At 42.7% G+C, this 15,031-nt stretch overlaps 1 protein-coding gene across 1 annotated transcript in view; it reads left to right on the forward strand.

The window, feature by feature from the left end:
- Positions 1–10,858, forward strand: part of MTMR7 (myotubularin related protein 7) — a 34,887-nt gene extending 24,029 nt beyond the window's left edge. The window contains exons 8-14 of the mRNA XM_033160580.1: positions 1,371–1,480; positions 2,840–2,965; positions 3,453–3,502; positions 4,202–4,402; positions 4,681–4,812; positions 8,110–8,236; positions 10,401–10,858. Of these exons, the coding sequence (XP_033016471.1) occupies positions 1,371–1,480; positions 2,840–2,965; positions 3,453–3,502; positions 4,202–4,402; positions 4,681–4,812; positions 8,110–8,236; positions 10,401–10,766 (1,112 nt within the window). The 3' untranslated portion in view covers positions 10,767–10,858. The remainder of the gene's footprint in view (positions 1–1,370; positions 1,481–2,839; positions 2,966–3,452; positions 3,503–4,201; positions 4,403–4,680; positions 4,813–8,109; positions 8,237–10,400) is intronic.
- The last annotated feature ends 4,173 nt before the right edge of the window (positions 10,859–15,031 follow it).

Genomic DNA, 15,031 nt, shown 5'->3' on the forward strand with positions numbered 1-15,031 from the left:
ATGGGAGCCGGCGTACAGCTTCCGGGTCATGTGGCCAGCATGACTAAGCCGCTTCCTTACCGCTGGAGTGGTACCGCCGTTTACCTTACCGCTGGAGTGGTACCTATTTATCTACTTGGACTTTGACGTGCTTTCAAACTGCTAGGTTGGCAGGAGCAGGGACCGAGCAACGGGAGCTCACCCCGCCGCAGGGATTTGAACCGCCGACCTTCTGATCGGCAAACCCTAGGCTCTGTGGTTTAACCCACAGCACCACCTGCGTCCCAGGGTATCTAGCTTTTAGCTTATGACATGTATGATGCTACTCATTACAATGGCTTTCTATTTGGGTCCCACTTCTAAAAATTAAATCTGATCAATTCAAGTTAAAATGCTTCCCCTTGGTTGTTGTTTTAAAAAACTTTATCTATGAGGGTCAATTTGCAGTTTGTCTGCTTGGTTGAATACCACCCATGGTGGGTAAAAAGCAACCCTCCCCCATGTTGCCTCCCTTCGCTGCTTTTCATTTAAATAAAATTTGGGCTTTGTTATACACATAACAAATTTGTCCTTAGATGTGTAGGCAAGCATTCTGCAGCGTTCTGAGGTTGTATACACATGACCTCTTATTTCAGAATCAAAGGAGACTGAGTACTTAGGTTTTTTTGTTTTTATTAGTCCTCACACAGTCTAGATCTATTGCATATTTTCTGCCCCTGAAAAGCACTTTTGGAGAAACTGGTTTCATTCCAAAAATAAAAGCTCATTGCAGATTGATTCTGCATTACTCTATAGTGTGTGCATTTGAAGAAAGATGAAAACCTTTTAGGCAGTCCTGGCAACAAGAGGGTGTATCCACACCTTTCCCAAGTCATCCTTGTGACCCTGAAGGCTGTGCTCCTTTATGTGGCATTATACACCTGTTAAATTTCTTCTGAGTACACCTGTATATAATTGCACTAAAAGCTACGATTATGCATGTGGGAACCAGCTCCCAGTCCTTTTTTGAATTCCCCTTTTTCATATGCTATGTATTGGAAAAGACAATGTTCTTATTGTTGTTCTTATTTTTACTATGTCCTCTCCAATAGCTCATTCACTACAGCATGAGACTCTTAATCTCAGGGTTGTGGGTTTGAGTCCTACATTGGGCAACAAATTCCTGCATTGCAGGGATGGGACTAGATAACCCTTGTGGTCCCTTTCAACTCTGTGATTCTATGTATTTTGTGGTTTTTATGTTGTAATTTTATGTTGCGAACCGCTGTGGGATCTGCGGATGAAGGTTGCCGTGACATACAATTTTTTTTAAAAAAAACATTAATAATAATGACAATAAAATAAAACTGGCTATAAACAGAGTTCTTTACTGAAGCTGGTGTATTTTGCAGTTTGCGAGCTGAGATCTCCTTCGATGAGTGACTTCCTCTGGGGTTTAGAGAACTCAGGCTGGTTAAAGCATATCAAAGCCATCATGGATGCTGGCATCTTTATTGCTAAGGTGCAGTATGTACTTTTTAGAAACAAATTGGAATAGTGCTGATTCAGAAGACCTGATTTTATGTTGTTGGCATGCTGCTGCCTTCAGGGATTTATTATGTAAGAAATGTATATGGCTCAAATCTATTGCACTTTAAGGCTAGGGAAGTAGACGGTGTTGCTCTGTAACAAACAGGTACCATGTTACTGAAACAAATTGTGTCACAGGCCCCTGTAGCCCACTCTGTCCTGCCCAAGTGACCATTACCTGTCCTGTGTACCTGTGGCTATTGACACCACACTCCCAACATCCAGATAACATAGAGCAGGGGACCAGTGGGCATATCTCACATTTTGAGAGCGTTGTGGAGGCACCAGTCACAGAATGGTTGCCACAAGCAACGTGGTACAACACAAAATTAGAGAGATGGCTGCCTGCAACAACCTTATGGTTTCCATGGGAAGTCAGCTATGTCCTGCTGGTCCTGATTGCGGAGATCACACTATATTGATAGACACACTGATGCTCTTGCTGTTTAATATCAACAGGGAGCATTTTTCAGTACTAGAAAAATTATATAAGGTAGTCACACCACCCTCACTCTCATTTCACAGAAATTGCTTAGCAGATACCTGCACATTTTGTTCCATAACTTTCTTTCTAGATGAGCTAGAGACCTTTTAAAAAATAAAATAAAATAATGAAATCTTATAGTCTGGGACACCTGCCCAAGGGCACCAGTGAAAGCCTTTGTGGACAGCATGACAACCCCTGACACAGGATCAATGAGCTGATTTGAACATCTTGACAAGCTGGGTGTGACCCCTAAAGCTGACAGAAGCAAAATATGACAAGATACATAAATGCTGTCCACCGTCTGCCAAGATCTGCCCAGTGTATTATGTTCACTTGTAGAGTTCTTCGTTTGGTAACACTGGAACATAAGAAGCTGCCTGAGACGGAGTCAGATGATTGGTCCATCTAGCTAAGTTTTGCTTACACCAGGGACGGGAAACCCGTGGCCCTCCAAATTCTGCTAGACTACAACTTTCATTGTCCCTGACCAGTGGACATGCTGACAAGGACTGATGGGAGTTGGAGTCCAACAACATATGGAAGGTCACAGATTCCCCACCTCTGGGCTCTGCTGGTCTGCACCCCTGGACTATGCTGTACAGGCAGATGTTTCAGACAGGGGTCTTTCCAAGCAATACCTAGAGATGCTGGGAAACTGTAGCTGGAAACTTTGCAAATCCAAATACCGTAAGTCGTTCTTTGAGTTGGCTGCACCAGTTTGACGTACTTCACACAAATGATGGAAATGTTACCGCTCTGCATTTTATTAGCTATATATCTCTTCAATGTTCCTCTGTATTTTAGGCTGTTGCTGAAGAAGGAGTGAGCGTTCTTGTTCACTGTTCTGACGGATGGGACCGGACAGCTCAGGTTTGCTCCGTAGCAAGCCTTCTTGTAGATCCATATTACAGAACTATGAAAGGGTTTATGGTAAGCATGTTTGCTTTTGCAGGAAAAGGGGGACTTGTAACAAGCTATGTGCTGTGTAGTTACTTGGCTTTGTATAGCAGAGGCTTCCTTAACACTAAAAGTATTTTAAAGCTACTTTTAAGTATCTAGTGGTTTGGTTCTATGCACTTCTGTGAGAGCAAGTGTAGCATAGGAGCAATGAAAGCTTCCTTATGTCAACCATTTGCCCATTCGCTCAAGATTGTCTATGCTGAAAGCTCATTCACACTTCCATTTGACTCTTGCCTAAAAAGCACGTGTCTTTTCTACTTTCCCCATTGGATGTTGCTGAACTACAACTCCCATCATCGGCCACTGGTCATGCTGGCTGGGGCTAATGATAGTTGGAGTCTGAAAACAGGTATCCCACCCCTGCCTTAGACTGACAGTGAAGATAGTTTTCTGCTTTCTTAAAAATGCATGTGAGCTTCTTTGCATGCTACTTATACATACCTCTCTCTCATTCTAGGTATTAATTGACAAAGACTGGGTTTCATTTGGCCATAAATTTAATCACAGGTAAGTGTGGTTTGCTGTGTGTAGATTTCATGAGGCTACAGCCAGTGAAATGAGTTGCTGCCATCAGATAGCAAATGAACAACACTTTCTAAATAATACCTATAGCTGCGCCTTTGAGCTATGAGCTAAATCTTCCATAACTGTTATGTTGTATGAGGCAGCAAATCTTTGACTGAGAGACAGCAGTGGTTGTGCAATGTTTCAAACTATGGTGTTCTAGTACTGTATATTCTGGCGTATAAGACTACTTTTTAATCCAGGAAAATCTTCTCAAAAGTTGGGGGTCGTCTTATACGCCGGGTGGAGAATCTGCGGTCGAGTATATCTCAAACTCTATATTTTAACTGGAAAAGTTGGGGGTCGTCTTATACGCCCCAGTCGTCTTATACGCCGGAAAATACGGTAATTCAAAATAACCAGGACACTGCCTTGCGTATGACTATGTAGGCAAACTATTTTCTGATTGTATGCAAATGAATCGAGATGCTAGCTATTCAGGCTTGGGCTGACTCTCATGCCTCAGCCAAGGCAAACTTCAGACTTGGTTCTGAAATGCTAGGAATGGCACCAAAGTAATCTCTTTCTTTTAAAAAATTATTTAAATTGAAGTTTAGGACTGGGCTTGCAATGGTGCAGGGTGCCATTCATTTAAAAGGATCATATGCTATGAATTAACTTTTCATTTTGGGATTGTTTCAGGTATGGCAATTTAGATGGAGACCCAAAGGAGATCTCTCCAGTTATTGATCAGTTCATCGAGTGTGTTTGGCAGCTTATGGAACAATTTCCTTGTGCCTTTGAATTCAACGAAAGGTTCCTAATCCACATACAGCATCACATCTGTTCGTGCCAGTTTGGGAACTTCCTGTGCAACTGTCAGAAGGAAAGACGAGAGCTGAAGTAAGGCATGCTTACCACTTAAATAATACATTTAATAAGACTGCAGCCTGGGAAAGGGATGTGCCTTGGAGAGGGTTCAAAGGGCTGGAAAGTGAGGCTTGGTGGGACACTTTTGGCCCTAGGGATTGAGGTTCTTCGGAATAGGGGAGCTTGAATCAAAGAGTACCCAGTCCAGAGCATTTGAATTCTAGCCTTCTTAACTAAACACCTGCTCTCTTAACCAGCGTATTTTGTCTTGGGCTTGTATTCATGGACTTGTCTTTCAAATCAACTCACAGGATTCAAGAGCGGACTTACTCACTTTGGGCTCACTTGTGGAAGAATCGGGCAGATTATGTGAATCCGCTGTATAGGGAAGACCATAATCGGACCCTGCACCCACAGTCTGCACACTGCCATTTTATCTACAAGTAAGTGACAATCTTGCCACAGAAAACATTAGGACAAAATGCTGCTGTTTGCTTCCCAGGTTTCATTCCAATGTATGAATGTGATAATGTTTCATTTAGGAGACATAAAGCCATGTGGAGTTTCTTATTAAATAGACACTTCACTTGCACTGTATCGCTGGATTATTCCCAGAAATACCGGTAATGTCAATGCCCAGTCCTGAAATAAATTTGTATTAGGATATCTGTTCTAAAAGCACCTGTTCCCATCAGCACCAATGTTGGGCATGGTAGCAAGGCTATAGGCATGCATTTTGTTTATGTGGCAGATATCTTGTAGTTTGATTTCTAACATCTTCCAGCAAATGTCATCCTTAAGTTATATTGAATATATCATCATCATCTTCTCTCTCTCTCTTGCCTGTATATACAACCCTGTATAAGGAAGCTTTTTGAGGTTTAATGTTGTACTATGTTTTTATACATGCTGGAAGCTGCCCAGAGTGGCTGGACTGGCCTAGTCAGATAGCCAGGGCACAAACAAACAAACAAATTAATATTAATAATTGAAGTTCTCACTTTTAAAGTCAAATGTGCCTGTGTAGGACTTCCTTCCCAAATGGCCACTTACATATATTCCTAGCTTTCTTGCTCATTTTCAAGTTTGTTTTTCTAGCCCACCCCCACTCCCAAAGCTAGAATTTATATATATTTTCTTTTTCTTTTTTTGCATTTTTTAAAATTAAAGATTTTCTTGGTTTACAAAGTGTATATAATGTCTCTCGTATTTTTCCATAAAACATTTTACAGATCGATTTTAGTCGTTGAGACATTAGGGGGGGGGGAGGAAGTGGGTGGGAGGGTGGGGTGGGGAGATGATGTTTCTATTTTCCTTAATATATGTAGGAGTTGGTATCAGCGTCGCTTGTGTTGGTTCTCTGTTGTTTGCTTGTGTTTCTTTGGCGGTGAGAGGTCGCTATCAGTATAGGGTTCGATTGTTCATTTGTGGTTGGCTGTGGTGATCTTTGGTTTCCTTGGTTTCCTGTGTGAGTGGGGTGGGTGGATGTTTTGGGTCAGGTTAGCCATATTGATTTGTATGCTGTTGGTAGATTTTTGTCATTGTCTTGTTGGGCTGTGTGTGCGATGAAGGGGGACCATACGGGGGTGAAGGTGTCTTCTTCTGTTTGTCCCCGTGCTAGTTTCAGGTTGCTGGTTAATTTTTCTAGTAGGGCTGTTTCCCATACTACTTGGTACCATTGGTCCATATTGACTCCTGACAGGTCTTATATGATCCTGTGGAACATTTATTGTACCCTGCCTGACCTGGTTGCCCCAGCCACTCTGGGCAGTTTCCAACAAAGTACAAAGGAGCACACCGAAACATCAAACATTAAAAGCTTCCCGAAACAGGGCTGCCAAAAGTAATATGATGGTTTATGACTTTGACATCTGACAGGAGGGTGCTACACAGGGCAGGTGCAACTACCGAGAAGGCCTTCTGCAGCATAGATGGGCCCTGCTGAGGCATTTGATACCCATGAACACCAACCACATGAAGGGGTCAGCTGAAAGGCACAAGACTTGTTACTGCATGTGGTGGGCACACCTACAAGCTGATGAGCCATCACCAGTAGTCTGAAGAGGGACCCTCCTCAGCACATAGGGTTTCCTCCACAGGGATGGGAAAACTTGGTTAATCAGAGGTCTTGTCCTCATGTTGGAAACTGACATGCCCAGAAGCGGTGCCCTTCAAACTGATGCAAACCATGCAGCAGGTGGGGCTGGCATGCATGGCAGAATCAGTGGGAGTGGGGCTAGCCCCACGTGTAATCTCTGGTCCCTTCACACGTTTGGTAGCTATGGATACCAAATGCCTAACGGGGCTGCAGTCTTAACCCTGATGTGCTGTGAGGATCGCTGACACCGAAACGAGCACATCCAGTCCCCTAAAATTATATTTATGGGAATTTACAAATGTTTATTATTGCTACAATTCAAAAGCTGAAAATCCGTTATGTACAAATGCAAATGGTCAAAATCAGGATCTCTCATTGGTTTCCTTTACGGGGTGTGCTGTTTTATTGTTCTGATTGCTTTGTTCCCTGAGGATTTTTTTTTTTAAAAGGTGATTTTAAGCTAACATTGCCTCTTGAGAATTAAACTGAACTACTATAGATTTGGGAAAGGAGTGGTTGTGTTGATGGGAATCCACTTAGCGCTATCATTAGAACTTACAGCATTATAGAGCCTCTTAAAATAGCTTCACAAGCCCTTTCTAAACAGCTCTATTCTGAATCCACCTCTGACTGTTACTTAACCCTGAACTGATCTGCTTATGCGCACGCAACCGACCTTTGGTTGCGTGTAACCGGAGGAACTGGATAACAGGGCGGATAAGTCTAACCCAAATTGTCCACAACATGTCTTTACGGTATACCCCACCTTCTCTGAGACTACTGTTTTCAGGCTAACCAGGGAACTGTCATGTAGGTGAGGTCTGTGACAATGACAGAGTAAACAAGAGTAGGTCACAGGGGGAACCAGCGTCTCAGGGTTATGTGAAGAAACATCTTCCTATACATCAGGTGTTCCTTCCCACTGCAGCACGCTCATTCTTTCAGGGATCTTGTGCTTGCGGCAATTTGTGAAATATTGATTGCTTGACAGCTGCTTCATGCTGAAATGTGTCACTTTCCCAAACAGAAACGTCTCAGAAATCCAGGAATATATTTTTGAGCTGCACGGCTTTGCAGACTTCCATGTTAAAATTAGCCCCTAGATAGAAGGCAGGCAAAGGATTTTCACATGCCAACTTGAAATTTGAGGAACTACTCCCCTTATTAAACTTGTGTCTAGTATAGCATAGAGCAGGGGTCGGTAACGTTTACCAGCCATGGACTGGATCACTCCCACGGAGTGGCATACCCAGACGCCAAAAATTGTGCCTGCGCAGAAGCGATTTCCGGCGTCTGGACATGCGGAGACGTGATTTCTGGTATCTGCACGTGCACAGACATGATTTTTGGTGCTGCTCGGTGAGTCCCTGCGTTGCGCCGGTTTAGTGTAGTGCGCAGGGGACTTGCTGAACAGGCGGCTCGGTTCAGGGACAGCTCGTGGGCCGGTAAAATGTTCTCCATGGGTTGTATCTGGCCCGTGGGCCACACGTTGCCAACCCCTGGCATAGAGGTCTGCCTTAAAAGCGATCTTATACTCATTTAGGTAGAAGTTACCTCCATTGAACTCTGTGGGACATACTCCTGAATAGGCATGTACTGGATTTCCTTGTGAGTCCTGCAACTTCATTCTTTCGTTTTCCAGGTTCTGGAGTGGAATGTACAACCGCTTTGAAAAAGGGCTGCATCCTCGGCAGTCTGTTACTGAGTACTTATTGGCAGTGAAGGAAGAAACACAACAGTTGGAGGAAGAGCTACTGGTCTTGGAAGAGGTATCTTTATTTATTTATTACATATCTATCCCACCTTTGGGGTGTTAGGGCAGGGGTAGTCCCTCTGGAGGGGGGGACATGTTATGCTCCTTCTGGGGTAGATTGTCCACCATTGGTCCCCATCCTGCTCTCAGCTCCCACCTGTAGCTCCTAGAAGTTGTCAGCATGCGACTGGTTGGCTAAACCAGGTAAGGGTAGCTGATGGGTCTCAAACCCTCTGTGAGATAGGGACATCCTCTGCATGCGAAGACAGGCTCTGGAGGACGAAACCATGGTGGGTCCAAGGTCAATAAGGTGGTTTCTGCATGTGCTATAGGGGGGGGCAGATGGGACACGTCAACCTGGGATGGTAACCCATCGAGGAGAAGGAAAACTCTGATCTTAAACCTCCGCTGCCTTGTGGGATATCATCAGCAAGGCCCAGAGTGGGGTCTTGTAGTCTGGGCAGCCCAGGACCTCCATCCACAGACTTGCACTCCAATGCAGCCAACACAGTGGTTTGACTTCATCTCCAGCGGCACATGCCATTGTCTCAAGAGAGAGACGGATGCCAACAATCCCACCTTTCCTCCAAGGAACAAAGGTGGTCTATGTGGTTCTCCTTCTCCCTGTTTTATTCTTGTAATCACCCTGTGAGGGAGGTTAGGGTTAGAAACTGGGACTCGTCCAGTGAAGGAGCTTTCAGAGTTGACAGGGCATTGAACTTGAACTCCCAGGTCCTAGTCAACACTCTGTAACCACTACCTTTCACTATGCTTCTTGAAGTCAGTGTGGTGGGCCAGCTTTGATCCAATTCAACATGTGTGCGTTGCATGCAGCCGGTGGTCCCAGATGGGGATGCGTCCATCAAGCTAAACTGAGTCCATCACTATGAAGATACAGAGATGCACCTCCAGCATGCAGATCTCCCTTTCTTGACTGGAGCACTTGCACCCCCCCCCCCCCGCCAGCTAAAGCTAATTTTATGACTGGATGGATTGTTCCCAATATCTGTCAGTGTTTATTGTACCAGTGAAATAGTACCAAATACTTCACAATCCCTGATCCTGAAAGTGATGAGAGAAGACATTTTTTGACTTGTTTTTATTATGATTTCCCATCCTCTCTCTCCTGTCCCCTATAAAATTGTATTGTTATTAGCTGCCATTTAAAATGAAACGTTTTCCCCCATAGTGACTTATAACATGTAAAACAATTACAAACTGTATAAAATATAAACAGCATAATCAGAGATGTAATAGCAGCAGTAAAAACATTTCAGATCAATATATTACAGCCAGCAGTAAGACTACTGCCTGTTAAACTCTCTCATTAAAATTTTTGGAGCCCACCTAAACACAACTAAGGAGAGACCTGATCTTGAGGGAGTGTTGCACAGACACAGGGCCATTGCAGAAAAGGCACTGTCTTTTGTGTACACCAGCCTTAGCTTATTTTATGGAGACTGCACAAATGGGACCTCTGTAGCTGATCTCAAATCCCTGGCAAGTTCATTTGGGCTTAGACAGTCCTCTAAGTAACATGGTACCAAACATTTATGTCAAAATAAAAAATGAAGACTTGGTTCAGGAATGACCTTCCAAAGATGAAAGAAAACCATCCAAAAATTGGACCTTATCAAAACACATTTTCTCACATGTCGGTCTCCATACTTAGTTTTTTTGTTCAAAGCATTTATACGCACCCCTATCCACAAAGGCTCCTAGAGTGACTTAAATCAAGAAAAGCAACAAAAGGATAAAGGGCTGGGGAGAGAAGAGGAAAATAATCAACCCAAGGCACCAATTTTTTGATGTTTATAATAGCCTTGTAACACCAATAATTTCATGCCCGAGTTTGCTTGCTTTATTCTTCCCCTCCCCATCCTGTTTGACCAGTTAAGATGCAAACGGACTGGTTGCTGTTTTGTTTCCTTTATTTTAAGGCCTTGATGGCACTTGAGCAATAGTAATCATAATAGGAAATAATAACAATGTTAATATGGGATGCATATTTCCTCTTCCCTTGCTGTCCCCTTTTCCTTTTGTGAGGTGCCAGGGCAGGGACTGTGCCATTTTTATCTATATATGAGTAATTCTGAGAGCTTTTCTTGCTGAAGAGCGGGATATATACAGTATGCTTAAAAAATAGAAAAACGAGGCATGAACTGTTTCTTGTCTTGCAGAGATTGGCCAGACTTACAAGCGGGCAGTTGAATAATGGCGAGATAAAGAAAAAACAACAAAATGGAAGCAACGACTTTGGACATTCTACTTCCAATGACAGCATCGCCAACACTCCCCAGGATTACACAGGCAATCTGAAATCCTTCTCCTCCCGGAGCCCATCACAGGGAGATGAAGAAGACTCGGCCCTGATTCTTACGCAAGATAACCTGAAAAGCTCTGATCCAGATCTCTCTGCCAACAGTGATCAGGAGTCAGGTGTGGAGGACATGAGCTGCCGGTCCCCAAGCGGAGGGGGATGTTTGCCCAGCGAGGATAGCACCAAAGACCGCGATTCGGACGAAGCTGTTTGTCTTACTGTCTGAAACGACAGCCAGTCAGTAGGTGACAAATAACTGCATGTTGAAAGAGAGAAAAGTCCAAAGAAATAAGAGTTGTGCACTTAAGGCCCAGATGTAACATACCGGTAGTTGTAAGCTAGAATCTTAACTGGAAAAATAACCTCTTATATTTAGCTTCTCCTATTTAAGAACAGTCAAGTATTTATGGGATTGCTTTATCTTCCTTTAATAACTGACAGAGCCATACAGAACGGACAATTTCTATTTAACTTAGAATTCTAGTTTAGTGTTTAGTTGGTCGACAGCAGTACCGTTCCAAAGAAGCTTCGAGAAAACATGTTGATGAAAGCCATGCCAAAATAAAACAAAGACCTGCCCTCACCATTCCTGCAAAATAACAGCTTGCACTTTATGAATACAGCTGAACAAAGAAGTCCACTTCTTGAAGAGCATTACTGCATCCGTTCAGAAAGTTATAGCTAAAATAGTAAAAAAAAACCATTCCAAGGTTCCTGGATTTATTCCAGCCTTCCTCAAACTGGTGCCCTCCAGATAATTTGGATTACAACTGCCACCAGCCCCAGCCTGTGCAGGCGATGAGAAGATGAGTCTAGGCACAGGCAGCATACCTTAGAAGTCACTTGCTGCAGATTCTTAGAAGGACCAAGTATTTAGAAAGCATTTCCCCGTGTTACAGATGGTGAGTACTGAGGCAAGGCTGTACTGCTGAGGACCACAAACCCTGAGGACCACAAGCTTGTGCCAAGCAGGCCCAGAAGCCCCAATTTTTCCCGCCCCTTTGTTTTGCAGCAGAGGAAGAAAACAAAGATGAAGTTGTAGCCCAAATCAACAAAGGGCCTTTTCTTTGCTTTCCTCTAAGGGAGACGCTTCCTTAAATACCATGACCCTGGTCCAGTTTTAGTTCCAGGTATAGCCATGTGTAACAACGGCTTCACGATCATGGATGCAAAGTCACATGCCCATGCATAATAAAAGATGCCCTGTCCATTCTGGTTGGGTTTGTAGCACTGAGACAGCAAGGGATGTGAATCCAGGTAAATGCAGAGAGGCTTTTATCGGGATTGATATCTTTTGCTAGACTTCTGTCTCCAAGAGCTCTGCTTTTATCTCATTTTGGGGGTGGGGGGATTTGAAGATGATTGCTGCTTAATGGGTCCCCTATACTTGAGGCGTATCTTTGACTTCTAGTTTGGAAGATACTGGGCTGTATTCAATGCTCCGCAAGTTGAACTCTGCCTGTGCAACAAGACATCCTCCCTGTGCATGTCCTGCAAACCACATTTTGTTCCCGATTATCTTACAGAAACAAGAGTTTATATTGGATTAGCTATCATGTGTACGTACAACAGTGAAAGCCTGGTTTTAGTCTAGCGACAAAACAGGAAAAGAACTCAAGGTGTGGTGTTGCAGGCAAAGAGGGTGTGACAATGGAAACAGGAGGGGGCTTGATTCAAAAGAGTTCCTGTTAAGGTATATGGAGCTGCAATAAGGTAAATAGACTGCAATAATCCAGATTAGTTGGGTTTGGTTAAACTAAGTGATTTTGGTTACTAGTAGCAGAAAACCCAGCAGTCACTGACCCTGAGTAGATTCCTGTCACTTTTTCTTATGTAATGGCTGTAGTTTACTCCTGGAGTGGGTGGGGAGGGGGTAGGATAAGGGACATATTTTGGGAGCAAACACTGTCCCCAATACTCATAGCGCCAGCCTTCAGTGATAAAAACTTGGTAGGGATGCAACGCATCTAGCAACATTCAGAAACTAGCGAGATGACTCACATTGGTTTTAAACATTCCATGTTTTGAAATCAGCACCCCACTTTAGAAGCGTACATCTTTCTAAAACATATGCATAGAATACCGGATGTACATTCTTAACGGTTTTTCTGGACAAGAATGAAGAATGGTTTCTTTCAAAACTTGGAAAGCATAAGCGCTACGTTTGTGGAATCACATATGAAATAAGGATGATATGAAGGTGAAATTTGGGAATTGAACTTAAAACAAGTGTAACACTGTATGCTGTATTATCTTGTCTGTACTTCTAGAAATATAGGAGTTTGAAATATGAAAAACACTTAGTAAAATTTGTGCAGCATATTTTAATGTCCAGTTTTGCCGCTCAACTCCTGATGGTTTCGCTTGGGATCCCTGAACTCTTGATTTAAGACATTATGGCTTGTTTTGTTTTTGTATCGTCTTAATGCTGCATTATACTACCTGAATGAAGGTTATTTAAATAATAAATACATAAGGACGCACAATTATTATACTCTATTGTTTATATTTAGGATTATAATTTTGGAAAATTCAAGATACTATTTTAGAATAAATGTTTGTGCTCTCATCAATTTCTTTGAAACTGCAATCCAGAGGAGTGTACTGCTCAACTCTTTTAAAAAGACACTTAATCCTGCCATCAGCTGCTTAAGTCAGGGGGAATCTAGCCCCACTCCTCTGCACTAGTTCAGTGGACTTCAACCCTTTTTGAGCTAAACTCCCCCCAATGGGTGGATCAAAGGGGTTGACTATTCCACTGTCATGTGCTCAAGTGACTCACTGTTGCAGATATAATTTAAAAACCCTAATGTACCCTGAGAAATGTGAAATTTGAGGTGGGTCTATAATCTGTTTTTGCACCCTGGACAAACTGATAAGAACTTTTGGACTATTAATAGGCAGCATGCAAATTTTGTCTTACCTGCATGCTTTATGTCCAAACTGTCTACTCTTAGCTGAAAAGCTATTTAAGTGCCAATTCAATTTCCATCTCTACATGCCGTTGAAGTTTAAAGGAGAACCAAAGCTTAGGTATGGCATGGTTCTGCTCAATGATATTAGAGACTGATTTTAATTTATATGTCCACCACTGACCAGGAGGAAACAAAAAAACAACCGATATATTCAAAGATAAATATAATTCCAGATTAATATCATTACTGTATAATTAATATAATTTCCTCCTAACAAGAATGCTCCTATTCCGGCTTTCAGAGAACCATTCCCTCCATACAGTGCTTTCCTCTCTTCCTCTTGATTTCACTTCCACCATAAACAGCATTTCATGGCTACTCAGTCCTCATTGACCTATTTTGCAGATAAAGTTGCTTTCTGTCTTCCTGCTCTCCCTGCAAACCTCAGTGCTCCCTTCAGCATGCTGATATATCCATCGTTTCTCAATAGCCCCAATGGTATATGTATATACCACCCTAAATAAAAGGTAATAAAACTTAATCTGTTAATTTCAATAAAATAAAATAATAATAATACCCTGCCCATCTGGTTGGGTTTCCCCAGCCACTCTGGGCAGTTCCCAACAGAATATTAAAAACACGACAAAACACCAAACATTAAAAACTTCCCTAAACAGAGCTGCCTTCAGATGTCTTCTAAAAGTCAGGTAGTTGTTTATCTCCTTGACATCTGATGGGAGGCGTTCCACAGGGCGGGTGCCACTACCGAGAAGGCCCTCTGCCTGATTCCCTGTAACCTCACTTCTCGCAGGGAGAGAACCACCAGAAGGCCCTCAGAGCTGGACCCACGTGTCCGGGATGAACAATGGGGGTGGAGACTATAGCTTAGTTCAATATTACCCAAAGCTGGTTTCTTTCAAAATGCCCCTAAAATCTTTTGCCCCGGCCAAAGGGCATGTTTTAAGGAAGAGGAACCAAGCTTCAGAGGGCGGGCAAGCAAGCAGCAAGTTGGTAATGTTGTCTAAATGACAAATGTAGCAACAGTATGTTTTTCCACCAAGCTTGTTTTATTTTCAGTTCAAGACTCAATGATGCCAAGAAGAGCCTGTTAAGGTATTGTAACACTGAACTCTACAGTTGTTTTTCACTTGTGAGATCTGAAGTGCTGGTTTATAGATGCAAATATCAGTACCAGAAACTTTTTGAAAATGCCCTTGCAGCCACCCAAGAAAAGGAAGTTTCTGCTAAATTCCCATTTTTTAAAAATAATTGTGTAGGAAAAAAGTTAAAGAATGTAAGGTCTGTAAAGTAGTTTGAGTTCCTTGCAACAGCTACAGCACCATGAGGTAAACAAATAATCTAAAATGTTTATATATGACAACAAAATTCTTTGGCTTTGGTGAATCACTGTATCTTGAATTTTAGCTCCAAAGAAAGCTTGGGCTCTATTCTTTCCGATGGTTCTACTGCCTGCTTGAATTGATTCCTCACCCAGGTAGGCCACAGCTCTGGTCTACCAAACCTTCCCTCCAAACCTTGGTATGTGTATTATATATGCAGGATAAAATCCCTTCAT

Source organism: Lacerta agilis, chromosome 9 (assembly GCF_009819535.1).
Source record: "Lacerta agilis isolate rLacAgi1 chromosome 9, rLacAgi1.pri, whole genome shotgun sequence".
In the NCBI taxonomy this organism is placed as follows: domain Eukaryota; kingdom Metazoa; phylum Chordata; class Lepidosauria; order Squamata; family Lacertidae; genus Lacerta; species Lacerta agilis.